The sequence below is a fragment of the Scyliorhinus canicula genome, chromosome 3, assembly GCF_902713615.1.
Source record: "Scyliorhinus canicula chromosome 3, sScyCan1.1, whole genome shotgun sequence".
Taxonomy (NCBI): Eukaryota; Metazoa; Chordata; class Chondrichthyes; order Carcharhiniformes; family Scyliorhinidae; genus Scyliorhinus; species Scyliorhinus canicula.
This window is the reverse complement of record NC_052148.1, coordinates 205,181,116-205,201,963: the sequence shown is the minus strand read 5'-3', so window position 1 is coordinate 205,201,963 and position 20,848 is coordinate 205,181,116. Positions and strand designations below refer to the sequence as shown.

The following is a 20,848-nucleotide window of genomic DNA, read 5'->3' as shown; positions in this document are numbered from 1 at the left end:
CCGATACGCCCCGGAGAATTGCCGGGTCCGTGGCCACCCATGTGGACGGCGGCGGCCTGCAAAGGCCACGCCGCACAACATGGCAGCAGAGGCTCGTGGACCCGGCCCGCGCAATAGTCCCATCTTCGGCCGGCTCACGCGTCCCGGACCCCCTAAATCCGCAACTGTCACGCCAAGTTCCCGATAGGTGAGACCATGGGAGACCCACGACGTTGGGAACTTGGCCGGTTGGGGCGGAACATCGGAGACGGGCCTCAGGCAATGTCCTGAGGCCGTCGATACATGGTGCGGCATACTCAGAGAGTACTCCGCTTTGGAGGGGGCGAAGCATCGTGAAAGCAGCTCCACCCCCAATTTAATCGAGAATTTGGATTAAATTCAAATTCTGCCCAATTTTGCCGTCGGCGTCTGGAGAATCCAGCACAAGAACTCTTGCTGCCCATATTTTATCCTGCAGTACGTTTTGCTGGCCCATCACCTTTGTGCTCACTGATCTATATTCACACACGGTCCTCAAATGCCTCAATTTAAAATTCCCATCTTTTGTGTTTAAAATCATTCATAGCATGTTTCCATCCCCATCTCTTAAGCCCACACTGTAGCCCTCCAGCCCCCACTCCAGACCTACACCCCCCGCACGTGGCCTATAACTTACTCAGAGTTCTCTTCTAATTGTGGCCTTTTAGACATCCTTCCCCATCCCATTTCCTTTGTTTCACAGACAGGCAACTCTGTTTTTGACTCTCTCAGCTCAAAGTGGTTGTTCACTATCCAAACCCATCTTAAGACTTTCCTTAAAACCCACCTCTTTACTAAGATTTTGGTCACCCCTCCTGGCATCTCCTCCTTTAGTTTGTCATTCTATTCGAAGTGCAATATTAATGCAAGATTTTGAAGTTTGCTGATTATTTCTTTTTGTTGTTTTGTTCTCTAGGTAGAAACAAATCTCAGACGACTGCGTAACCCTTTGCAACTGAAACTTCCACTCGAACAATTAAATGGCAAAGACTAAAATGAAACTGTAGCAGATGGGGACATAAGTGTGGGACCATGTTTCATTCTGACATTGACCTCTTCACCCGTGCTACATTTTCATCTCATCACAGTGCCTACAGGCAGGTGTTCACCTGTCGTTCTGTTTTACTTTAATTTAAAAATTGATTTTAGTTTTGTGTAATACCGTTTTTGCTGTTCTATGGCATTCTTTGCGTGAAGAGCCGGTGGACCTGGTTTAAGCTCTGCTATTGATACACACCTTCTTCCCCAGCCTCTAGTTTCTGACCCCAATACTTCAGGTGTGAAGCTCTGACAATTGTACTGAAACGCTTGTTTGGTGAATGTGGTCTGTCACATAATGTTTGATACTTGCTTCAAACTGCAGCCTTAATGCTGGTATCTTGATTACAAAGAAGTGCACTGGGAAGACCAGCAGTCTTGTACAATTATCAATACAATGATTAAAATACCAACTTGTGCAGAAACATGATCAATTGGTGAAGGGGTTAACAATTGTTGGCAACGTGGAGCAATTTTTATTGAGGTGATATTATTCCAGTAAATGCACCTCCTTGAAAGCTTGCAACAGAGTAAAACCTATATTGATTTTGGGAGTCAAATACTCTGGATTATGTTGGCCAAAGTGAGTTCTGCCTTAAGGAGCTGTGCTTTAAAGGGTATTCTTGTTGAAATCTGGGAAACAGCATCAGCAATTGAGATTGTTTTTCTAATGCGCACAGTTGCTGTAGGATTTGGACACTGTGTCAGGATTAGGCTGTTCACTTGCACCATTTTGCAGTGGGAAAAGCCATTGTACATACTTTCAAATGTGTGATATGTTCTGGCCTTCCCAATAGTAACCAAGCTCTACGACAGTCAAAAGAGCTGAGAGACTCACTCTAGGTAGAATTCAAATGACGGCCTCCTGCATTATTTTTTGTTTTCAATTTTTTTTAAAACAGCTGAACTGAACAGATCAATGGTGAAATGCGAAAATAATGAAGCAAGTCGACTTTTTGATTATTGTCTCGCTTTTTCCAGTAGTCTCGTACCGACTACTTGATGCTGTCCTTTTCAGTACTGTGCCAAAAGGTGGCATTTAAAGGCAGTGTTGTTTGTACGAATATAATAAACTGCAGTATTTTAACCTTGCTCTGCCTCAGTCATGGATGTAGATTTTCTCTCTGCCAAATATAGTGGGGAGCTTTAAAATCTGTTCAAAATTATCCTTTCCCCCACCTGCCCTATTCGTTCTGAAAGAAATGGTTTCAAAATTTGTCTGTGTATTTTAAATTTACTTCCATCCTGATTCAGCCAACAGCTTCAGATCTTGTGCTGCCTCTCCTCATTGTCAAGCCTCCAAAAAAAAGAGCTAGTTTGATTCATTTTATATTGTTATAACTTGCTACAGGGGGTTACTTTCAGACTTTTATTTTCTTGGTTGATGGGTAATTGAATGTTATTGTTGCTGTCTTATCTTCCACCCTCAAGCTATGCATGGGACCCACAGGTTGTGAACTATTTCTTCTTGTCCTGTTGTTCAAATTTTGACACGAATGTACAGACATTTTCCATGTCAAAATACAACGAGCTGCTGACCTTTCAGTGCCTGGCCAAGTAAACCTAGCCTGTGGCATTCGTGACTAATGCCAAATAGTTGGTCGTGTGGTTAGTGTTGTTGGGATATATGCCAGATCAGATTTTCAGGAATTCAATTAGTTCCTACTCGTCCTTTCTTAGAAAAATGCCCCCCCCCAACTACAGTCAGAAGCGCCAGACACTACAATTATGATACCCAAAGCCCATAAGGCAGGCATGGTTATTGTTTGATATATAAATATTAAGTGATTTGACAGTGAAACAAGGATTACATTAGAATAATGCAATATGTGGTTTAAGTACTGTGCAGAAAATGTATAGAAATAAATATCTGGGACAAGTGACCATGATCTGCTTTAATAAAAACTGTCATGTTACACAATCATAAATTTGCTGTTTCCCTAATTTTCATATTGTCAGTAATTTGGAAGACTTTTTACTCTTTCCCATTGTCACAATGAAATTAGTAAATGTGCATCATGCACATCCCTCCAAACCACATGTACAATTTGGGCATTGCATGCTAAGGGGTGGTCTGTCAATTCTTGTGTTTGTAATATGATAATTATGGAAAACACACAACGAACAGTTTTTGCCTAAAATATACTTCAAACACAGAATGGAATGGTGTCTATTTAGTCTACTTAATTTCCTACCTCCTATTCTCAGTGGGGACTGGTGCCATATAGAACTGAGTTTGTGAGGTACAAAGTCTTGATTCCTTACAGCTGAATCATTCTTGTTCAAATAAAAATAAATCAAATGATGGATATTTAAATTTTATTAGCCTTTTGGTAATTTATTGATTTGTTAGCTCTGAAGATTTTAACAGAGCTTCTCTCTGACCTTTAACAAAACTTGTTCAGTCTATATTTGGAAGATAGTAACAAGTGTGAAAATCTTTCAGTTCTACACCAGTGATGCTTTTCCAGAAATTAATTCAACTTAGTGCCATTGCTATGGTACTTACACTCCACCAAGTAACAAGAACTGGTTCTGGTTTCGAAGAGTCAATGCTCACGTTTATGAAATGTTACTAAAAAAATTTAATTGCCTGCTCGTAGTTAATGAATCTGTTGGACTGTCCTAGAAAATGTTTATTATGACTTTGACACCTTGGGTGGAATATTTCACTTCCAAGAAATATACATAAACTTGAGTGGCAATATTTAGCTTATTGCAGTCCTCCACACACCTGAAATTTAATAGGCTCAACTAGTTGGTACTAAAATGTGAAACGATCATGTATCAATTAAGGATATCTTGAAGTAAAGTTGATCTTTTCTTTTACTTTGAATATCTCACCATTATATAAGACATCAAGTAATCGCAATGTATCAGACCCACAGGAAAACAGGTACACACAGCATAATTGTGGGTCTATATATTTAAGTCTATAAAAACATAATTGGACAAAATTACATGTTCCTGAAAACATTCTCATTTAAAAACTTGCGGATATATATCACAAGGCACTAAGATTTGCTACAAATGCCCCTCAATGACCCCCTCACTAAGAGAAAGAGTGTGCACATATTATGAGTCGGCTCAACCATTTACTCACCCACACAAAATAGCTGGTGCTGAGTGTGAAAGGTGGGGAGTATTATGGAAGAGGAGGAAAAGATGGAAATAAAAATGCCTTTATAAATATTTTAAAAGTCATTAGTTGCTCTCCGAAATTATCATGTTTAACGTGTAGGTCATGACAGCCACATGACGGTATAAAAAAGCTCACATTTTAAAAGTTGCCCTTCACCAATAATTGAAAAAGTTAAAAAGACTAAATTATTATCTGATTGCCTGATTGAAAATCTGGCTGAATCAATTTTGATATTTTTTACTGAATTGGTCATTATAACTAAAACATACTCACATTGGATAGGGGAAAATTCTTTGGTAATTAATTATTTCGGGTTTTTTTTGTGTGTAAATTGTCAGGCGTGTGTTGCACATCCAAATGGCCCTTTTAAGTGTTCTACCTCAGCTCAAAAAGTTGGATTTCACATTAACTATTTACTTTCTTTGAAGGAGGGAATAAAGGCTTTGCCAAGATAAATAAAACTGCTAAGCAGAACGAACACTCTACTACTATGAAGTCTTGGGTTTAAAATACAATTTCTTGGTAAGCATTGAGGCAAAGCAGGGGACTTGTTTCTTTCCGATTGCACTACGATCCTGGCAGTTGAGCACACTTCGCTGCGACACCTTCCTGTTCACCAGTGTCAGAAACTCTGTGAACTCGATCTGTGAGCCGTAGCTCTCAAGCAAATTGCAGAAATCCTGAATGTACCACGAGCCATTTATAGTTTCTCGATGAGAGTAGAAACCTACAATAAGAAGAAAATGTTTGGAATCTTTTGTATAGAATTTTTAACATTATTTTTGAATCACGTTTTGACCAACTTGTAATTTATACCCCATCTTTAGCATCAACCGTAAGATCCCCCCCAGCCTTAGGCACCACACAACTTGATGTTGAGCCAGATGACCAATAAGGGTTAAAAAGACAGGTAAAATAGCAGATTTAATTAGTAAACCAGATGGGTTTTTACGACAATAGGTTCATTGTCAACATTATTACACTTAATTCCAGATATTTCTTGAATTTAAGTTCCACCATCTGCTGTGGTGGGATTCAAGCCCATATCCCCAGAAATTCCCCTGAGTCTTTCTAGATTACTAGTCCAGTGACAATGCCCTCGCCCCTTCGTTAGGCAAGGGAATCGAAGGTTGTAGGAATGTGGAACTTAAGACAACCAAATCAGTCACAATCTTATTGAAAAGCGGAGCCACCCGAAGGCAGAATGGCCTGAAATGCTCCCATTTCGGATGCAGGAACTAAACTGGGTCAAAGTTCTAAGGAATTTCTTTAAACAGGAAAGTGAGGGTTATGGAGGAACTTGCAGAGCTTGTGACGGCACAACTTGTGGGGCAGCACGGTAGCATGGTGGTTAGCATAAATGCTTCACAGCTCCAGGGTCCCAGGTTCGATTCCCGGCTGGATCACTGTCTGTGCGGAGTCTGCACGTCCTCCCCGTGTGTGCGTGGGTTTCCTCCGGGTGCTCCGGTTTCCTCCCACAGTCCAAAGATGTGCGGGTTAGGTGGATTGGCCATGCTAAATTGCCCGTAGTGTCCTAAAAAGTAAGGTTAAGGGGGGGTTGTTGGGTTTGAGTAGGGTGATCATTGCTCGGCACAACATCGAGGGCCGAAGGGCCTGTTCTGTGCTGTACTGTTCTATGTTCTATGTTCTAACTGCCACCGGTGAAGTAACTAAAATCAGGAATGTTCAAGAGATGGAAATCACCATGGACGGGTTTGGTCACTAGCTGCGCCGCACCGGTAATATCATTTGATTGTCTTGAACTTACAAATTAAGAGTGTTAACTTTCACCTCTCCAATTGTTTTCAAATGGCCACTCATGTGCATGGTGGGTAAAGTTACATTACGGCACAGCAGTTACTGGCCAATCCCCAGGACATTAATGATTAGGTACCGGAAAGAAATTAAAAGGAGCCAGAGAACCAAAAGAACTAGAATGTAGCTTGGAATCTGATTCTCTTGGAAAGAATAGGTATTTCACCTTCTTACAAGGATACCATTAAGCAATGTTTGTTCACCTTATGAGATGAGAAATTGGTATGTGGAGGTTGAACAAATGAGGGAAAAGAAACCTTCATTACCTTCAGCTACTGAATAGCACATAATGAAATCTGCACCAGCAGGTAACGTGGGCATGGTCCCTGCATCAACAACCACTTCATTCTCTACAGGCTGTTGTGCATCCACCTCATCCATGGGCATCACTGGCTCATCATGTTTGTCTCCTCGACACGCCTGACAATCAGAAATGGCAGCAAGATAAAGCTCAAATAAGCTTGTTTAATATAGAAAGAAAACGTAATTCACTAGTGAATTCTGCTCATTAGTTCCACAGACCAGAAATGTTCTGCCACCATTATTATTATTTCTGCGTTTTCACCACCCAGGAATTTACATCTATGAAAGTGAATGGATGGGAGAATATTAAATTTTCTGGAATCTGCCCAGAGCACAAAACTGGAAATAAACACTTAATTAGTACATTTCCAGATTACAGTTACAATTATCACTCTGGCATTATTTTTCTCCCCAAGGATAAAAAAAAAACTCAAGCTTCACTAGTCTTTCCTCATAACTCAGACCTGCAGCATTCAGGGTTAACCTTGTGGTTCTTCACTATCCTGTGGCTGAAGTTTTCTTGTGTCCTCAATCTGGACATAGTGCTCTTCTGTGACCAAAGCACTGTCCATAGTTTTTTTTTAAAACAGACAATTTTATGGAGTTATTTTTGGCATTGTAAACAGTAACAATATACATTAGTGTGCAGATACCAATTACAAAAAACATAGTGCAAATAACAGTACCACTCTCACAGATAGACCCGCCTATTCTTCCCCCCTACTCTACACTATTCTACCCCCCCGTTGACGATTAGTTCCCCGCGAAGAAGTTGATGAAGCACTGTCCATAGTTTAAACACGACTTCTAACTTGCCATCGTGGTTTCATAACTCAGTATTATTCACACTGTTGACTGCTGCCCTGAAGTGGCTGGTTGTTGAATCCAAGATTTCCAAGTCTCTCCCAACATCATTACACCATGCATGAAATACACATTACCCCTTTCCCATGTGTAATTTACATATACCTGCATGAAACTTTATTCTGTCCACTTAAGAGTTATAATAACAGAATATAGAGCCACAATTATGTAGAATCACATTTTTAAAATTATATTTATTTGTAACTATACAATTTTGTCCAAAGTTAATTAGAGTGGACTTTGTAACTTTGCAGTGAATGGAGTAACAATGATTTTCACTGTTACAACCATATAAATGATAACCCACTGCTATTACTTCATCTCCACTACTTTAAAAAAGGTTATATACCACATCCCCTTCATAACCAATATTTCATATTCATTAAAATAGACTCATTGCAACGCAAATGCCTTTTCAGGATGCTACACTACATTAAAAATAGCAGGGATCAGCTCCCAGCACTTGTAATGTTCGAAATCTATTAAACTGGTGCAGTACCCTGTATAAATTGGTCTTGTTTTTCATCTAAAAACATAGGAGTGTTAAACTATACATGAATCCTATTCAAGATTTGGTGATTCTCACTTCAAAAACAGAGAGAATATGTGCATAGCTTGTTTTAAACCTCCCAAGAAACTAGAACTTTATAGATTACACTGCTATTATTAGCAATTGGTTTAGAAAATGGATTCCCATTTCCCCCTGTCACTTTAATAACATATTTCATGCATTAATTGGGGCAATTTCGTGCATCTATGTTGTCTATTCAATAAGACAAGCAATCTGTTTTTCTGCACCCAGCTACCTCCAATGGTATTTGAAATTAACTCCACCACTTCCTTAAAAATCTACCTCAGTTTGGTCTTTCAATGAGTCAAAGTTTCAACTGTCAGTAAATAGGAGCCTTCAACAAGTTTTGCTCAAGAGTCACCCATGTACTCAGTTTTAGCTGTGGGCAATTAAAGAGACAAGGGCCCGGATTTTACGGTCAGTGACGAGGCTGTGGCAAATGCCATTGACTGCATTTTAAAATGACACAATTACCTTTCGTATAGGCTGCAGCAGGAACTTGTTCTGCTATGGCAGTGTGGATCCACCAGTGAAGCAAATCAAGAGGCCTAGTGATGAGGCAGAATTGCAGCTATGCCCCACTCCATTAAGCATCGCGAGTTGAAGATCTGTCTCTTGCAACCTGCCGCCAGCTCAATTGCGGCAAGTGTTTGCATGCTTTCCATTATTCGACTTTTAATTCTAGCCACTCCACCCCACCCCCACTTCACCAAGTCTGCTGCCCTTCTCCAACCACCCTTCCCAGCTGTGTGACCGGGGAGAAGCAGATTGTTAGCAGGGTTAGGTAGATTGGCCATGCTAAATTGCCCGTAGTGTCCTAATAAAAAAAAAAAGTAAGGTTAGGGTGGGGGGGGTTGTTGGGTTATGGGTATAGGGTGGATATGTGGGTTTGAGTAGGGTGATCATGGCTCGGCACAACATTGAGGGCCGAAGGGCCTGTTCTGTGCTGTACTGTTCTATGTTCTATGTAAGCAGAGCTGTGGGTGCTGGAGTATTTTGACACTTCTTCATTTAGAAAGTGCCACAAAAAGGCAATTAGCCTTGGGACCATCAGCGTGGGCTTCCATGCAGCCATTTCTGGCCAACGGCAATTCCTGGGTTCCAGTATTAATGAGCTCCCTGGAACATACGGGGCCGTTGCGGCTCTCAAATAGCGGCCAGCACAGGGGCCAAGGGGTTGGATAGGCAAAACAATCCATAACTAGTTTTGAAAATTTGAACGATTACCCACAAAGAGTCATACTGGGCTGGAAACGTTAAACTCGGTTTCTTTCTCCACAGGCCTTTCTAGCATTTTCTGTTTTTAATTCAGATTTCCAGCATTTCGCATGCAGTATTTTGCTTTTAAGCTGTGAACATTTATGGATATTCTGTAGTGAAGACTCAAATATTATAACTCAATCTATACACAGCAATTTAGATTAACTTCATAGCTGCAGTATTGCAACTTAAAATACTTTTAATAATAACTTAAGGAAAATAATGTCCACATTTTACCATTTAGAAAGTCAAATAGGTATATGGATTCACTCTACCTGAATTACAAATATTTTAGGTTTTCCAACCAGAGAAGGACATTTGTCTCCTCTGAAACGCTCAGTTACTTCTTGTAGGTTTATTTTTGCATCATAAGCAAAAATGTGATTGTTCTCCCCATGACTAAGAAAGACGCACAAAAAGCAGTCCATGCCAGAATGATCTGAAGTAGCAACTGTGAAGAAAAGAACAGTATTTAAAGTTAGATCTGAAGTATTAAGCAAAATCAAAGAATAAATAATTGGCAGAGGGCTTTGTAATGTACACCAAGTGAATTTTGAAACCAACTCAATAGATTTGATTTTGAAGGTAAATTGATGTCGTTGTCTCCCCCCCCCCCCCCCCAACCCAGGAATTGAAGTAACTACGGCGATGGAAGAGCGTGATCACAGGTATTTATGGAGCGATGAATTCAATAAAAAGTACACTAAAGTTAGCAAATAATGTGTAGAGCACTCTCAATAAAATGTTTGAATTAATCGCACAAATCACATAAATATAGAATATGATATAATCAGGATTACAGACACATGGCTGCAGGGTGACCATGGTTGGGAATTGAACATCAAGGGGTATTCAGTATTAAAGGAAGGACAGACAAAAAAAAGAAAAGGCAGCGGAGTTGCACTGCTGGTTAAAGAGGAAATTAAAGCAATAATCAGGAAAGAAACTGGGTGGGATTCTCCGTCTCACCGCACCAGATTTCTGGTGTGGCACACCCACACCGCTAGCGGAATTCTCTGTCTCGTCAGCCAGCCAATGGCGTTTCCCCATGGTGGGCAGCCCCACACTGTCGGGAAATACCCAGCCGTGGGTGCACTGCTGGTGCAGCGGAGAATCTCGACAGCGGAGAATCCAGCCCTTTGGCTCCAACTATGCAAATCTGTATGGATAGAGCCAATAACACTAATGGGCACAAAACCTTTGTGTGGTTTGCATAAAGATCCCCAAGCTGTAGTGGTGATGTTGGGAATGGCATTAACAGGAATTTAGAGACACGTGATAAAGGGACATCTGTAATTATGGGTGACTTTAATCTGCATACAGATTGGGCAAATCACTTTTAGTCACAATACAGCTGAGGAGGAATACCTGGAGTACATACAGGATGGTTTTCTTGAGGAACCAAATAGAGAACATGCCATTGTGTAATGAGAAAGGAATAATTAGCAATCTAGTTGTTTAGTTGTGATAGACCTCTTGGGGATGAGCGACCAAAAAATGATAACATTTTTCATCAATATGGAGTGGTGTAGTTGATTCGGAGACTAAGATCCTGAATCTTAATAAAGGAAACTACGATGGTAGGAGGATCAAGTATAAAAGTAAAATGGGAAAGATGGCCAAACCATGGAATTCAAGGGAAATCAGAGACAGGCCAGGGAAAACAACAGGCCTGAGGATTGGGACCAGTTTAGAATTTAGAAAATGAGGAGCTAGGGATTGATTAAGAAGGGGAGAATAGATTACATGAGTAAGCTTGCAGGGAACATTAAAACTAACTGTAAAAGTTTCAATAGGTATGTGAAGAGAAAAAGTCTGGTGAAGACAAATGTAGGTCCCTTACAGTGAGAAACAGGAATTTATAATGGAGAACAAAGAAAGAGCTGACCAACTGCTCAGTCTTCACAAAAAGAGGACACAAATAACAAACATACCACAAATGTTGGGTAACACCGAGTTTAGTGAAGGAGGAACTGAAGAAAATCATTATTAGTAGATACATTATTGGTAGATAATTGGTGTTGGGGAAATTTATGGTATTGAAGTTAATAAATTGCCACAGCCTGACAATCTACATCCCAGAGTACTTAAGGAAGTGGCCCTACAAATAATGGATTCATTGGTGGTTGTCTTCCAAGACTTTATAGACGCTGGAACAGTTCCTACAGGTTGGAGGGTAGCTAATATAACCCCACTATTTAAAAAGGGAGGCAGAGAGAAAATAGTGAATTACAAACCAGTCAGCAGTAGTGGGGAAAATTCAAGAGTCCATTATAAAAGATTTTATAGCAGAGCACTTGGAAAACAGTGGTAGAATCGGGCAGAGTCAGCATTGATTTATGAAAAGGAAGATGATGTTTGACAAATCTACTGGAATTCTTCAAGGATGCAACTAGAAGGGCAGCACAGTGGCGCAGTGGGTTAGCCCTACAGCTTCACGACGCCGAGGTCCCATGTTCGATCCCAGCTCTGGGTCACTGTTCATGTGGAGTTTGCACATTCTCCCCGTATTTGCGTGGGTTTCGCACCCACAATCCAAAGATGTGCAGGCTAGGTGGATTGGCCATGCTAAATTGCCCCTCAAAATGGAAAAAAAATAATTGGGTACTCTAAACTTTAACAAGTAAAATAAAAAAAAGGATGCAACTAGTAGAGTTGAGGAAGGGGACCCAGTGGATGTGGTTTATTTTGACTTTCAGGAGGCTTTTGACAAAGTCCCGCATAAGAGATTAGTGTAGAAAATTGTAGTACATGGGATTAGGGGTAGTGTACCGAGATGGATGGAAAACTGGTTGGCAGACAGGATACAAAGAGTAGGAACAAATGGGCCTTTTTTCCAAATGGTACGCTGTGACTACTGGGGTACTGCAGGGGTCAGTGCTGGGACCCTAGCTAGTCATGCTATAAATGATCAAGGTGATGAAACTAAATGTAATATCTACAATTTACAGATAACACAAGGATGCTTCAGTGTGATTTGGACAAATGCATGACAGATGCAGTATAATGTGGATAAATATTATCCACTTTGGTAGCAAAAACAGCAAGGCAGATGATCTGAATGGTTATATGAATTGAGAGAGGAAAATGTGCAACAAGACCTGGGTGTCCTTGTACACTAGTCACTGAAGGTAAGTATGCAGGTGCAGCAGATGGTAAAGACGACAAATGGTGTGTTGGTCTTTGTAGTGAGAGGATTTGAATACAAGAGCAGGGATGTCTTGCTGCAATTGTACAGAGCTTTGGTGCGGCCACATCTGCAATAGTGTGTGCAGTTTTGTTCTGCTTATCAGAGGAGAGGTTCATCAGACTCATTCCTGGGATGGCAAGACTGACTTATGAGGAGTGGTTGAGTTGGTTAGGATTATATTCACTGGAGCTCAGAAGAATGGGGGGGGGGGGGGGTCCTCATAGAGACCCATAAAATTCTAACAGGATTAGACAGGATGTTCTTGATGGTAGGGAGGGTGGGTGCAGAACCAGGGGTCATAGTCTAAATATACAGGGATAACCTTTTAGAACAGAGATGAGAACTTTCTTCAACCAGAGAGTGGTGAGCCTGTGGAATTCTCTACCACAGGAAACAGTTTGAGACCACAACATTTTATGCTTTCAAGAAGAAGGAGTTAGATCTAGCTCTTGGGGCTAAAGGGATCTAAGGCTATGGGAGAAAAGTGGGAACAGGGGCAGGATTCTTCGAACCCTCGCCAGGTCAGAGAATCGCCGGTGGGGGGCGGGGAGAGGCATGAATCCACCTCCACCACCCCCCCCCCCCCCCCCCCCCGCCAGGTATTTGCCGGCGGGACCTGGCTGCGCGGGTGGCCTCCGGGGTCCTTGGGGGATCTGGCGCGTGCGGGCCTGTACCGTGAGGGCACTCTATTCTTCCGCCTCGGCCGCTGTGGTCCTCCGCGATGGTAGACGTGGAGATGAACCACACCCCCCCCCCCCCTCTGCACATGCGCTGGGATGCCACCAGCACACGCTAGTGCTCCCGCGCATCCATCAACTCGTGCCGGCCGGCGGAGGCCCTTCGGTGCCAGTTGGCGTGGCGCCAGGCCCCTTCCTTGCCGCCGCCGGCCTAGCCCCTGAAGGTGCTGAGGATTCCGCACCTTTGTGGCGGCCCGACGCCAGAGTGGCTCACGCCACTCCGGAGTTGCTCGCCCCGCCGATTCCCGCAGAATCCCACCCCAGGCTACTGAGTTGGATGATCAGCCATGATCATATTGAATGGCAGAGCAGGTTTGAAGGGTGGAACAGCTCCTGCTCCTATTTTCTATGTTAACCACTTTCCCCACAAACTGCAAAACATTTATTTTTTGTTAAAATTTTGATCAAGGGTTATATCTGAAACAGAAATCACTTCTCCAACTTGCTCACAGACCTGCGGTGTTTTTCTTGTCTGAAACACAATCCTAAATGTTGTAAACAATGGCAGTTTGTTGGTGCATCATCAGAAACTGAATTGGACGTGCATATAAATACTGTGGCTACAAGAGCAAATCAGAGGCCTAGAATCCTCACCTTCTGACTCCCCACAGCCCCTCAACCATTGATTAGGCACAAGTCAGGAGTGTGATGGTACACCCTTATCTGGACGAGTGCAGTTCCAATAATACTCAAAAAGCTCAATACCATCCAGGACAAAATAAACTGTTTGATGGGCACCTCTTCCACATTCACTCCCCTCCATACTGAAACGTGGCAGCAGTACGTACCATCTACAAGATGCACTGCAGGAATTCACAGCCTCCCGAGACAGCATCTTCCACACCCATAACCACTACCATCTGGAAGGTCAAGGGCAGCAGATACATGGGAACACCACCATCTGGAGGTGCACTGAATAAATACATGCTATTGAGGGGCATAGACAGAGTGGATAGTCAGAAGCTTTTTCCAGGGTAGAGGGGTCAATTACTAGGGGGCATAGGTTTAGAGGAGATGTACGAGGGAAGTTTTTTTTTTAAAGTGGGTGCCTGGATTTTAGTTTAGACGGGCAACATGCTCGGCACAGGCTTGGAGGGCCAAAGCGCCTGTTCCTATGCTGTACTTTTCTTTGTTCTTTGTATCCCCTCGAGGGGCTCAAGGAGACACACCTGTTGCTGCCTTGTTATAAACAGCAACCCCAAATGCTTTCTCTCCCAATCTTCCCACAAAGCATATCCCACTAGAGACCAATCTCATTAACCCCATCTGCTCACTTTACCCATCATTCTCTTGGATTCTACCGACAGATAATTACCTCTTACATTGCCCTCCAGAATTAACATTCAATCATAAACAAATCACCCACACCTACTGACATCATGGCTTTGACTGAAACTTGGGCTTGATGGCAGCAACACACTGCGCCTCTTACAAATGTAAACAGCAAGAAGAATTCACCTTTCAATCCCATAACCCAATTTGCCATTCAATAATACTACTGATCTGGAATCCTAACTCCCATTTACCTACTTTGATTTCTGGTCCGTTAATATTTTACCTATCTGTTCATTTCAGTTTTGAAAGTTAAATTGATCTAACAACAGATTTTCACTTACCACCTGGCCATACTGTCCAGAACCTGCCCCACTTAAAACTGTCACTATGGCAATATGTCTATTATCGCCAAATCATACCTTGTTTTTCTTCTGGACTTGCCCCTCCTTCAAAAGCCTCATTGTTTCACCCATCACCTCTTCTTGAAAAATATTTCCCAAAATCCCAAGCATCTCAGAATATCTATCCCCTCTTTCATCTTAGCCTTTGCATGGGATGATACCCCAAACACAGTCATCTCCATCACAGCTCCTCTTCTCTAAATTCATGATTCCGCAGTCATCCTGGAATCTCCCATCTGCATTCATGCTCAGCCCTAACATCCCCCGTGGCTGTTCTCTTTCAGTGGTCACGACCACAGACAAGACCACCTCCTAATCAGCGACGTCCCTCCATCCTATTTCAACCACTTGCCCTTATAATAATAATCTTTATTAGTGTCACAAGTAGACTTATATTAACACTGCAAAGAGGTTACTGTGAAAAGCCCCTAGTCGCCACATTCCGGCACCTGTTCTGGTACATGGAGGGAGAATTCAGAATGTCCAAGCATGTTTTTTGGAACTTGTGGGAGGAAACCGGAGCACCCGGAGGATACCCACACAGACACGGGGAGAACGTGCAGACTCCGCACAAACAGTGATGCAAGCCGGGAATTGAACCTTGGACCCTGGTGCTGTGAAGCAACAGTGCAAACCACTGTGCTATGGTGCCATCCTTCTGCACCACCCCTGGAAAAAAACTTTCCCCCAATCCACTTTAACTTTCAACGCCCCACCTCCTTCGGAGTTTGTCCTTCCTTTGCTATGACGCAGTTTATTTGCACAAGTACGCGCTGAACTCCACCTGCGATATGCATGTCCAAGCAAAGCATTCACCACTTCCAAAAAGTTGCAGTAAACGTATAGTGTGTTTACCTTCATGAATTATCTGCAACACTTCTGATGATTTGAGATTGTCATGTACACGTACATCAAATCCCAGCTCTTGTAACCTGTTTGAAAAAAAAAAATCTTTAAAGTCGCTCTTTCTTTAATCATCTTCTTTACTTTCCCTTACTGGCTACCAGGGGGTCGGTTTAGCTCAGTTGGCTAGACAACGGATTCGTGATGCAGAGCGAGTCTGGTGATCCACAGGTTAAATAACCTCCAGTCAACTCTTCCCCTCAAAAAGGGGAAAGCAAGGGCAGCATGGTGGCGCAGTGGGTTAGCCCTGCAGCCTCACGACGCTGAGGTCCCAGGTTCGATCCCGGCTCTGTCTGTGTGGGGTTTGCATGTTCTCCCCGTGTTTGCGTGGGCTTCACTTCCACAACCCAAAGATGTGCAGGGTAGATGGATGGTGGATTGGCCACGCTAAATTGTCCCTTAATTGGAAAAAATTAATTGGGTACACGAAATTTATAAAAAGAAAAAAAAGGGAAAGCAGCCTATGGTCATTTGGGACAATGGCGATTTTACTTACTAGCTCCATGTCACGATCAAACAAACTGCAAAATAAGCTAATGTCCATTCTGATCTTTGACTAGGATATGCACAAGTGTAGCCCAGCCAGGGGTGATGTCCTCTGATACTTTCCCCTCCATGACGAAACAGCAGTTGCAGGAGTAAACCTGCAATTGCCAATGTTCCACTCTTATATAGAATGGTGGTGTTGAATCCCTCTTGATTTTGTAAAGCAACTTGTATGCCTGTATATAGTGTGTGCCTATAAAAGCTAGACTTTTAAAATATTAAATATACTGGTCAGCACCCGGATGTTATTTTATGCCAACTTTGTAAATGCATGCTCTTTGTTTGGTATTTAGATTTTAAAATAGCAGATGTAATAGCAGTGATGGAAAGGGATAAGTATACCCCGCAGAGCAAGAGTTTTTGCTGGGGGGAGGGCAATTATGATGCCATTAGACATGACTTAGGATGTGTTGGTTGGAGAAGTAGGCTGCAAGGGTTGGGCACACTGGATATGTGGAGCTTGTTCAAGGAACAGCTATTGCATGTTCTTGATAAGTACGTACCAGTCAGGCAGGGAGGAAGGGGTCGAGCGAGGGAACCGTGGTTTACCAAAGAAGTGGAATCTCTTGTTAAGAGGAAGAAGGAGGCCTATGTGAAGATGAGGCGTGAAGTTTCAGTTGGGGCGCTTGATAGTTACAAGGAAGCGAGGAAGGATCTAAAAAGAGAGCTGAGACGAGCAAGGAGGGGACATGAGAAGTCTTTGGCAGGTAGGATCAAGGAAAACCCAAAAGCTTTCTATAGGTATGTCAGGAATAAAAGAATGACTAAGGTAAGAGTAGGGCCAGTCAAGGACAGTGGTGGGAAGTTGTGTGTGGAGGCTGAGGAGATAAGCGAGATACTAAATGAATACTTTTCGTCAGTATTCACTCAAGAAAAAGATAATATTGTGGAGGAGAATGCTGAGACCCAGGCTATTAGAATAGATGGCATTGAGGTGAGTAGGGAAGAAGTGTTGGCAATTCTGGACAAGGTGAAAATAGATAAGTCCCCGGGGCCGGATGGGATTTATCCTAGGATTCTCTGGGAAGCCAGGGAAGAGATTGCTGAGCCTTTGGCTTTGATTTTTAGGTCATCATTGGCTACAGGAATAGTGCCAGAGGACTGGAGGATAGCAAATGTGGTCCCTTTGTTCAAGAAGGGGAGTAGAGATAACCCCGGTAACTATAGGCCGGTGAGCCTAACGTCTGTGGTGGGTAAAGTCTTGGAGAGGATTATAAAAGATACGATTTATAATCATCTAGATAGGAATAATATGATTAGGGATAGTCAGCATGGTTTTGTGAAGGGTAGGTCATGCCTCACAAACCTTATCGAGTTCTTTGAGAAGGTGACTGAACAGGTAGACGAGGGTAGAGCAGTTGATGTGGTGTATATGGACTTCAGTAAAGCGTTTGATAAGGTTCCCCACGGTCGGCTATTGCAGAAAATACGGAGGCTGGGGATTGAGGGTGATTTAGAGATGTGGATCAGAAATTGGCTAGTTGAAAGAAGACAGAGAGTGGTAGTTGATGGGAAATGTTCAGAATGGAGTTCAGTTACGAGTGGCGTACCACAAGGATCTGTTCTGGGGCCGTTGCTGTTTGTCATTTTTATAAATGACCTAGAGGAGGGCGCAGAAGGATGGGTGAGTAAATTTGCAGACGACACTAAAGTCGGTGGAGTTGTAGACAGTGCGGAAGGATGTTGCAGGTTACAGAGGGACATAGATAAGCTGCAGAGCTGGGCTGAGAGGTGGCAAATGGAGTTTAATGTGGAGAAGTGTGAGGTGATTCACTTTGGAAAGAATAACAGGAATGCGGAATATTTGGCTAATGGTAAAATTCTTGGTAGTGTGGATGAGCAGAGGGATCTCGGTGTCCATGTACATAGATCCCTGAAAGTTGCCACCCAGGTTGATAGGGTTGTGAAGAAGGCCTATGGTGTGTTGGCCTTTATTGGTAGAGGGATTGAGTTCCGGAGCCATGAGGTCATGATGCAGCTGTACCAAACTCTGGTACGGCCGCATTTGGAGTATTGCGTACAGTTCTGGTCGCCTCATTATAGGAAGGACGTGGAAGCTTTGGAACGGGTGCAGAGGAGATTTACCAGGATGTTGCCTGGTATGGAGGGAAAATCTTATGAGGAAAGGCTGATGGACTTGAGGTTGTTTTCGTTAGAGAGAAGAAGGTTAAGAGGTGACTTAATAGAGGCATACAAAATGATCAGAGGGTTAGATAGGGTGGACAGCGAGAGCCTTCTCCCGCGGATGGAGGTGGCTAGCACGAGGGGACATAGCCTTAAATTGAGGGGTAATAGATATAGGACAGAGGTCAGAGGTGGGTTTTTTACGCAAAGAGTGGTGAGGCCGTGGAATGCCCTACCTGCAACAGTAGTGAACTCGCCAACATTGAGGGCATTTAAAAATTTATTGGATAAGCATATGGATGATAAGGGCATAGTGTAGGTTAGATGGCCTTTAGTTTTTTTTTTCCATGTCGGTGCAACATCGAGGGCCGAAGGGCCTGTACTGCGCTGTATCGTTCTATGTTCTATGTTCTATGTAATAATAGAATGAGGGAATAGATAAAACAAATAAAATGCAATACAAAACTCTCACATACACAAACTTACCATCGGTCTGACACTTTCCACTTCCCGTTGCATTTCTTACTACAGGCTTAGGTGAAACTTCAACTAAACAGCATTCAGATACCAGTCTTTCCTATTACTCATCTCAGTTTAGTTGGGGAAATCATGGGACGTGGCCCTTTCCATTACACAAGAGTTCATTTCTTGTGTGTAGGAGGAATAGTTGGCAAGGGGTTACTGACCTTGGAGCAAGGAGTTTGATTGGAAATGGGCACAGGTGAACAAGACAAGAACAAAGAGATAATTTTAACCTAACAGCCCAACAGGAAACTGATTGGATAGCATCATTTCAGATTGAGCAGTTTAGGCCTATACTCACTGGAGTTTAGAAGAATGAGGAGATCTAATTGAGATATATAAAACTCGAAAGAGGATTGACAGGGTAGGTGTAGAGCGGATGTTTCCTCTTGTTGGGGATGCCATCGTTTTAGGTTAAAGGTTGGCAGATTTCATACAGAAATTGAATTATTTGAAGGGTCATGAATTAGTGGAATTCTCTGCCCAAGAGAGTGCAGTGGACACTGAAACATTAAACAAATTTAAGGAAGAGATAGATAGGTTTTTAATTAGTAGTGGGTTGAAGGGTTATGGAGAGTGGGCAGGACAGTAGAGAGGAGGCCGTGAGGAGATCAGCCATGATCATATTGAATGGTGGAGTAGGCTGGGGGGCCTGAATTGCATACTCCTGCTCCTAACATGTTCTTATTAGGTGGACTACCATTTTACACTCAACTCGAGTTTCTTTTCCACTGCCTGCAATAGAAAGTAATGGTTCCCACTGAACTGGTGAAGTTCAAATTACCCACACAGATGATCCGCTGGCACCCCATTGAAACTGCTCACTCCCTGTACATTAATTCCAATTGTAGTATAGTTTTTTTTAATCTCTATCCTCATTGGGGTTGTGTTGGTTCGTGTTGTCTAATGGCTTCTCTAGCAACAGATGAATTACATTTTGTGCATACTATGGATTGCTAGCCAGTGATCCCCACTGAAATCAACATTAAAGAACCAGACCTGAAAATGACTCAGCAATTGAGAAGAGGCAGGAACTGGAGGGTCAGAGACTTTCCTGTTGGCTCATGAGGTACACGTGTGATATGCTATGGAGTCAGAGGGACCTGCAAGGTCACAATTTGATCTGTACACAAGAGGCTGTGGGAGCGGGTTGTGGTATAAGCCATTAGCTAGTGTAGCTGCCTGGTTAGGGTGCTCGTTTAGAAGGTGGTGCAGACTCGATGGGCCAAATGGCCTCCTTCTGCACTGTAGAGATTCTATGGTTCTATTCTATCTACATGCTGTTCCTTGGCAAAAATAGATCAACCTCCACAGCCTCCCAGTTCTTTGTCTCCCATCAACTCTTCCATTGCTTCTAAGATGGCAGCTTACTTTTCTGCCATTCAAAATATTAGTGGAGCTAAATTATTTTCCAGGTAAATTAAGAACATTGGGCGCGATTCTCCCAGAGAGGGAGAAATCGTAAGGCTGGCGTCAAATCCGGGCGGGTTTGATGCCAGCCTCCCCCTCCCCGACCGGGAACCGATTCTGGTCCCCGGTCGGGGCTAGCATGCCGCCGCCGTAAACTCCGGCATCGCGGGCTTAACGAATTTCGTTAAGCCCGCTTGCCAGAGTTTGCGCCGGCTGACGCGTCACATGACGTCAGCCGCGCATGCGCGGATTGGAAGACTCCAACCCGCGCATGCGCGGATGACGTCATCGCGCATTTGCGCGAAACCCGCGCATGTGCGGGCCGGGATGCCCCTCAGCCGCCCCGCGAAGTGATACAGCGGGGCGGCGGAAGGACAAAGAGTGCGCGGGTATCGGACCCGCTGCCCGCGATCGGTGGGCACCGATCACGGGCCCATGGCACCCTTGGCACAGCCGTGGTACTGCCGTGCCAATCGGTGCCATGGTTTTAAAAATCGGCACTTTACGGCCGTTTTTACCAACGGCCAGACCAGGTGTGTTTGCCGTTCGTAAAAACAGCCGTAAAGGGCTTGGAACTTGGCCCATCGGCCAGCTGTGAATCGCTGCTCGCCGTAAAAAAAACGGCGGCAGCGATTCGTATCGGGAGTCGGGCGTGGGGGGGGGGGGAGAATAGCGGGGGGGGGGGGGAGAATAGCGGGAGGGCGTCAGACTAGCGTGGCCGTAAAATTT

The 20,848-nt window shown here is 43.4% G+C and overlaps 2 protein-coding genes across 3 annotated transcripts in view; one reads left to right on the top strand and one right to left on the bottom strand.

Moving 5' to 3' along the window:
- LOC119963245 (calcium uniporter regulatory subunit MCUb, mitochondrial-like) overlaps window positions 1-3,349 on the top strand; it is a 243,696-nt gene extending 240,347 nt beyond the window's left edge. Inside the window, exon 9 of one of the 2 annotated variants that reach the window (XM_038792052.1) lies at window positions 935-3,349. In XM_038792052.1, the coding sequence (XP_038647980.1) occupies window positions 935-1,012 (78 nt within the window). In that variant the 3' untranslated portion in view covers window positions 1,013-3,349. The remainder of the gene's footprint in view (window positions 1-934) is intronic. The other variant, XM_038792053.1, reaches the window with a different exon arrangement.
- The window catches only part of LOC119963246 (caspase-6-like), a 40,948-nt gene continuing 23,036 nt past the window's right edge, over window positions 2,937-20,848 (bottom strand). Inside the window, exons 5-8 of the mRNA XM_038792054.1 lie at window positions 15,470-15,546; window positions 9,287-9,462; window positions 6,280-6,433; window positions 2,937-4,925 (exon numbers count right to left, since the gene is read on the bottom strand). Coding sequence (XP_038647982.1) covers window positions 4,687-4,925; window positions 6,280-6,433; window positions 9,287-9,462; window positions 15,470-15,546 — 646 coding nt within the window. The 3' untranslated portion in view covers window positions 2,937-4,686. The remainder of the gene's footprint in view (window positions 4,926-6,279; window positions 6,434-9,286; window positions 9,463-15,469; window positions 15,547-20,848) is intronic.